The sequence below is a fragment of the Rosa rugosa genome, chromosome 1, assembly GCF_958449725.1.
Source record: "Rosa rugosa chromosome 1, drRosRugo1.1, whole genome shotgun sequence".
In the NCBI taxonomy this organism is placed as follows: Eukaryota; Viridiplantae; Streptophyta; class Magnoliopsida; order Rosales; family Rosaceae; genus Rosa; species Rosa rugosa.
The window spans coordinates 65,078,974-65,084,973 of NC_084820.1; the positions used below are offsets into that span (position 1 = coordinate 65,078,974).

General features: G+C 36.5%; 2 protein-coding genes and 1 non-coding gene across 7 annotated transcripts; all 3 read right to left on the minus strand.

Moving 5' to 3' along the window:
* Positions 1–138: 138 nt before the first annotated feature.
* On the minus strand, positions 139–3,733 carry LOC133744873 (uncharacterized). 5 transcript variants are annotated; one of them, XM_062172920.1, is made up of 10 exons: positions 3,123–3,186; positions 2,557–2,784; positions 2,264–2,379; positions 1,845–1,913; positions 1,401–1,516; positions 1,137–1,191; positions 921–1,041; positions 771–818; positions 574–668; positions 139–405 (listed from the first exon to the last, which is right to left on the minus strand). In XM_062172920.1, coding segments are annotated over exons 2-10 (723 nt in total). In that variant the 5' UTR covers positions 2,558–2,784; positions 3,123–3,186; the 3' UTR covers positions 139–303. The 5 variants fall into 5 exon arrangements, with proteins under 5 accessions (XP_062028904.1, XP_062028898.1, XP_062028888.1 ...); XM_062172914.1 differs by having other exon boundaries at positions 3,079–3,128; XM_062172904.1 differs by lacking the exon at positions 3,123–3,186 and adding an exon at positions 3,079–3,104 and having other exon boundaries at positions 2,557–2,653.
* A 221-nt stretch (positions 3,734–3,954) lies between these two features.
* Positions 3,955–4,026, minus strand: TRNAE-UUC (transfer RNA glutamic acid (anticodon UUC)). Its single transcript has one exon. It is a non-coding gene; the product is annotated as a tRNA-Glu (tRNA).
* A 953-nt stretch (positions 4,027–4,979) lies between these two features.
* LOC133744897 (protein EPIDERMAL PATTERNING FACTOR 1-like) lies at positions 4,980–6,000 on the minus strand. Its single transcript, XM_062172924.1, has 2 exons — positions 5,842–6,000; positions 4,980–5,421 (listed from the first exon to the last, which is right to left on the minus strand). Exons 1-2 carry the CDS (start codon positions 5,936–5,938, stop codon positions 5,132–5,134), a joined length of 387 nt encoding a protein of 128 aa, XP_062028908.1. The 5' UTR covers positions 5,939–6,000; the 3' UTR covers positions 4,980–5,131.

A 6,000-nucleotide genomic window follows, 5' to 3' on the forward strand; every position in this document is an offset into this window, starting at 1 on the left:
TTCCTTTTCCTGTCTTTTCGATCATTTCTTGTTCTTTTTGTTAAAAGGATGAGAGAATATGACTGGAATTGTCATGATGGATTCACAACGCACGTTTTGTTTCTGTGTTTATTAAGATCCAATGGCAAAGGTTAAAATATCGAACAGAATCCAATGGGAACAACTCGGGTAAAGTCATAATGGATTTTTGATGAGGCCATGAAAAAGATCTCCCATTGTTTTATGCAGAGACCTTTGAATTCATTGAAATTTTTCCGAGTCCAAGCACCGCACGTGCTAATGTTTTTCTGTACTACCAAAATGCTACTGGTACAACAGATTATAAGCTGGTAAATCTTGTATTCTCTGAGTATCTTCTAAAGATAGTTCTCTTTCCAACTGCGTCCGCGTTGCTTGCAGAACATCCTGAAGGATTCGAAAGCCCTATGAGTTAGTCATCTGGAGAGCTCATGAGAAGAAACAAAGAATTCAATGTTCACCAAATTTAGGATTCAGGAATGCTAAGTTCTAATAATAATGAGAAAGAGATTGTAAAAAAAGAAGAAGCTTGCTTTGTGTTAGTTGAGAGGTTACATTAAACTGCATGTAGGATGCATTCATAGCAAGCCATTGAGCATCCACCATTTCAAAAGCTATACAGAACAGAACATCAAAAGCAGCTTCATCTTCTGCATGCAAATCATAAGTATCAGATCCAGGTGGTTGAATTTCACATTATTAAACATAGTCGATCATCACCGTCTAATAGTGTGAGGTGTAAATTTGTTTACCTCCTAATAACTTCACGAAATTTATCCCGGGAAGACACCTTGGTCTTGCTGCAGGGTAACATGATGTCAATAAAACTTTAACCTACAAAGTTGTTTGTGTTATTAACATAATAGGAAACTCTAGGATGATAATTAAACTTGTTTACAAACCTGACCAAAGATCCAGCAATTGAATCAACATAAATGATATGTTTATGCCAGCAACAGCAAATGGGTATTCCCAAGTTGCTCGTCTCCCACCTTGCTTGAACAATAATCTCCGGAAAGATGCCTTCATTTTGAATTTTATAAAATTAGTACCAACTTATTTTTTATGCACTTCAGAAATAAGGAAGGTAAGAGCCACAAAACAGGATAGAGGCATACAGGATAAGTTCTGGCGAAGAAAAGCAAGTTCTCAAGGGCAATAACACCGCAACTCCTGAAGAGATCATTTCACCATATATAAGACAAATAAAAAATGTAAAACAGTGCTAGTGTCAAGCGAGGAGTCACGATTTCAAGCGAGGAGTCACGATTTCGATGTCTTTTTGTTCTTCTTTTAGATTTTTCATTTGATCAAAGACTTCAAATGTTCATGTAAATTGTGAGAAATCCTAAAATCCAGGAATTGGACAGAAATTACCATACCTAAAGTCAGTAGATGGGTTAGGACCTTGCCACCCCATCTCTTTCCATTGCTCAGAGATCAAACCACTGATAGCAACATCTGGAAAGGCAGCATACCAGAGTGCTTTCAAGGCTTCCTGATATTTATATAAAACATAAGTTTAATTAATGATATAACACCAAGCAAGAGAAAAGAGCTAATATTAGGCACTTCTATTAAAGAGAGCATGAAAGGTATCAAAGTGATAACAAGATCTTCCTCAAACAACAGCTAAGATTATCAATTGAGAAGAGAGAAATATGACTCCTTTTTTTTGCCAGCAGTAATAAAATGTAAAAGCCTCTATCAGATCAATGATGACAGGTCATCAAATTTAAACATAGCTCAGTAATCGAATTGAAGCAAGATAATAGTGGAAAAAGGAATAAAAAAATGATTTAGAAACAGCATGAAGAATAATATACTTGATGATCAGGGCGAGTCTCGTCAAAAGGTACTTGTAGTCGTTCTTGAAGCCCCAAAAGTCTCTGCTCCTGTTAAGTTAAAAACACATTTTGAATCCCCAATGCTGAAGTCTTCAGTAAATCAATGTTACAACTGATGCTGAAGTCTTCATGACTTAATCAAAGAAGGTGCTAAAAATATTTGTGGTGGTAGTTTATGATAACGGAGTAAAAGACAGCAACATGAATAAATCATGAAACGAATGCCCTTAATCAATATGTCAAAACTTGTACACTAAGGAGTAAGGACAGTTTCAATTTTACATTTATCTATACATGAAGTCCAAATAATGGAAGCTTGCATTCATTAATATGATGAACATCAGAGGCAAAAGTTTAAAAACAGTTTATATGGGAAGACTGATTACAGAAAAATATACCTGCATAGGACTCAAAGGGTAGTCAACATACTTCCCATTACGTTTGTTGCTTGAGCGGCTAAACAGTCCTGTCCATGATCGTGGTCCAACCATAGCATTAACTACAACCATAAACACTGATTAGTGAAATATAAGATTCTTTTGTCACCCGCAAAGCAATAGGATCAACAAAGAACTCCCATGACATAAGAAAAGTGACATTAAAATCTATTAAGTAGTGTTGGGCAAGATAAGGGAGAGTGGAGAACAGAACTAAGCATTGAATGGGAAAAACAAATATCAACTCTACTCACTAAAACATTGAACTGACTGTGGTATCACACGAGTTGAACCACGTAGCTCCTTACTGCTTTTGCTCTTCTGTGTCCAATAAATCTCATCCTCATCAACCTACATTTGATATTTGAACTTGCCTTTCGGTATTTATAAACTGCCGCATAACGTCCACGAGGTAGCAATATAAAGGTTTCCACTCAAGTTTTGCAATCACACATTTGGAAGCTAAAAGCATGAAGAACACCCTAACAAAAAGAAACATTAGATAACTATATAATGTAACAAATGCAGCACATGCACAATCAAAATAAAAGCTTTCAACCAGTGCAAACACTTGGTAAAGACTCTCAGTAGCAGTCTAACAAACAGACCAGCTATTAATTCCCCTAGAATGAGAAATAGCTCATCCATTATAAAAAATAAACCAGATCGAAATGCAAGACATAGACCTTAATGCTAGAGATTAACAATGTTCAAAATCTTATAGCTTCATACACAGATACTCAGATCGAAAGAAAGAAAAACTTTCATAGACATACAGAGTAATTAAGGAGAGAGATGAGAATCATAAGATAGAGTTTACTTGGTGAAGAAAAGCGCAAGAAGGAAAGCATTTCCTGCGCCTCCTTAATCTCATTAAGGGGGGGGTCCAAAATCGAGAGAAAGAGAGAATCTTTCACCCTTTTTAACCGAAAGCAAAAGGGTAAAAACCAAAACAAAAAGGGTGGCAAATGATTGCACCCAACTCATGTTCTTATTCCCCTACGATTCAACCTCAAATTTGTTCAACTTTTCTTTTCTTTTTAAGGAGAGACACAAAGAGTCAAAGCAAAGGAAGATAAGAACCTTTTCAAAAGGGAAAAGATTAATGGCACAATTAAAGGGTCTTCATTTGCATAACTTATGGTGTAACAGGTTTATGCAATTAAAGAAAGATTGAAAGTTTGATTAGAAAGTGAGGTGGGTGATGCTTCTGCCTCATGAACATTGACATTACTTGCATACAAGACAAATATAACATTACAGCTACCGTAGGAGGATTACCTGCTATGGCAACTGAGGAAACATGTTGGCTCGGGTGGTGGTGTTGTTGGTGATGATGATGGTGGTGGTTTGACGGCGGGGCCCACTTCAAGAAATGGGAGGGAGCAAGATTGATAGAGAAAGAAGAAGAAGACATTATGTTTTCTGAGAATGAAAAAAGTTTGTTTAGGGAAGGAGTGTTGAGTCTCCCTCTATCAATGGCAATGAAACCAGTCAGTTTCCTGCAAACCAGGCTACAACGTAGCTATCGGGTGCTAAAGAAATTTTTGAACCGACCCCGACCCAAATAAATAAGTGAAAAACTAAAATTTATTTAGAAACACCACAAAAAAATAAAACTATAATAATAATATCTGGAAAATTTTAAAAAGTTCCATTGCCGGGAATCGAACCCGGGTCTCCTGGGTGAAAGCCAGATATCCTAACCGCTGGACGACAATGGATTGTTATTCCATGTGTCTATCTTATTATATATATCATTAATATCTTTCTATTCAAACTTGGAACTCCTTCGAGTATGCTTTTTTTTTTTTTTTTTCCTGACAGGTTGAATATGCTTAATTTCCACATTTCATGTTTAAGAATAGAAATAATAATTTTTTTGATACTCATTGCATGACACCTTATATTGGAGTGGACATGCACTCGCCTTTCGAGATTTTCTGGTCTCCCATTTTGTCATGTATTGTGCAAGACCAAGGACAGAATAGTGTTAATTACACTCTAGACACCTTAACGGCTAAACCTGATCATTAAAGTTTGGACCATGTTTATGACTTTTACATAAATTCAGCTCCGAGGATTTGGAATTTCTCCCACGTACAACTGTACAAGTGCAAGTTTATGAATATGCATGATTCTTCTTCTTCTTTCCTTCTTTAGTGTGAAATGAATAGAAAAAACTCCCGGGAAAGAAAAAAAATTTCATCAAAATAGCACTGAGTTGTAGCAATCTAAGTATCATTACTCACAACAAGAAGATGGCATCAAGGATTGACTACCCCATTAAGGAATAGGCAAATGCATAAGCAATGTACTGAGTTCCTTTCTTGATATATATGTATGAATGAGTTTCGAACTCCATTAGTCCTTGCTCCTTAAGAGAGCTTGATACGCCTCAATATGCACGACCACTATTTGATTGATCAAGACTATTGAATGTATTGATAGGCTAAGAAACTAGACATACTAAGACAATGGCAACCTCGTTAATTTGACCCTAATTTGTAAGTTATACGTACGCCTAGCTAATTAATTGAAGAAATTAAAGGAGCAAAGACATGTTAATTTCAGAAGAAGATCAATCTGAGGCGAGTAAAAATGTCCACAGTAATTGATGATTTCAAGTGCAGTAAATTAAATTTGAACCATTGATTAGTATAAGAATAGAAGCTCTCTGATTACACAGAGGAGCTAGCAAAGAAAGTGGACGTCCAAAAAGAAAGCCTATAAGCAAACATATGTTAGTGTTTACTACTCTAACTAGCTAGCTAATTAAACTGCCTACAATTGACATTGGATCACTCAGTTCATTAATGAAGATCACGTTTACGGAACGGGGTAAGACTTGTTATTACACATGCACTTGTAAGCCATGGGGCAAGTCTCAGCTTCCTCTATCGACGCGCAAACGAAGCTCACCATCACCAGTCTACAGGGCGTGCAAGATCCGCAGGCGTGTGAACAATCCGGTAGCGAAGAGCCTGCCACTTGGAGTGTGTCCGGCCCCTTTCTGAGGAATTTTCCTGCAGCCACATGAGTACTCCGATGATCTTTTGTTGCGGTCATAGTAGTACTTGTTGGTACCGCAGATGAAGAACGCAGATTACGTACATGACCTGCATTATGAATATTATTCATTAAGAAATTGTTAAAAATCACAAAATTCAAACTAGGAATGTTTTCTAAACTTCTTATAAAATTGTCCTCGAAATTTTTTTGCATAGTTTTCCCTTCTAACTTTTCAAAAACTTAATGACAATATCTCTATTCATCACCTACTTTTTGGGTTTACATCCATCGTTCTGTTACATACAAGTAATGGAATACAGGCAAGATAGGATAGCTTTGAATTGGTTTTTTTTTTTTTTTTTCCTTTGGTTTGTTTCCTGCAAAGTATATTGACAATGCGGTTAAATATTTGGAACTTATTTTAACTATATACAAATTTGGGCACACTATGTACCTCTTTACACATGTGACTTGTAGAGATAAAAAGAGTTAAAAAGGAAGTAGGGTATTGTTGCCTAGATACATACGTGAGTGAGGGCGAGCTATGTGCCTAGCAGACATGGCAGCTGGAACTAAAAGAAGAACAAGGAGAACTGCGATGACAGTAACATTGCAACCCTTCATGGCTTTTTCTTTCTGTGCACAACTAAGCTTAATTAACTATGCAAAGCTGGAAAAAGCTCTGT

What these genes read in the sequence shown, in the direction of transcription:
- LOC133744873 (XM_062172908.1), bottom strand. Translation starts at nt 3,108, where the DNA reads ATGATTCTCATCTCTCTCCTTAATTACTCT. An exon ending in TCTTCGCCAGAACTTATCCT is followed by an intron (nt 1,042 to 1,136) that starts GTATGCCTCTAT and finishes TTCAAAATGAAG; the next exon opens with GCATCTTTCCGGAGATTATT. An exon ending in CATCCTACATGCAGTTTAAT is followed by an intron (nt 406 to 573) that starts GTAACCTCTCAA and finishes CGAATCCTTCAG; the next exon opens with GATGTTCTGCAAGCAACGCG.
- LOC133744897 (XM_062172924.1), bottom strand. Translation starts at nt 5,938, where the DNA reads ATGAAGGGTTGCAATGTTACTGTCATCGCAGTTCTCCTTGTTCTTCTT. An exon ending in CATAGCTCGCCCTCACTCAC is followed by an intron (nt 5,422 to 5,841) that starts GTATGTATCTAG and finishes TTCATAATGCAG; the next exon opens with GTCATGTACGTAATCTGCGT.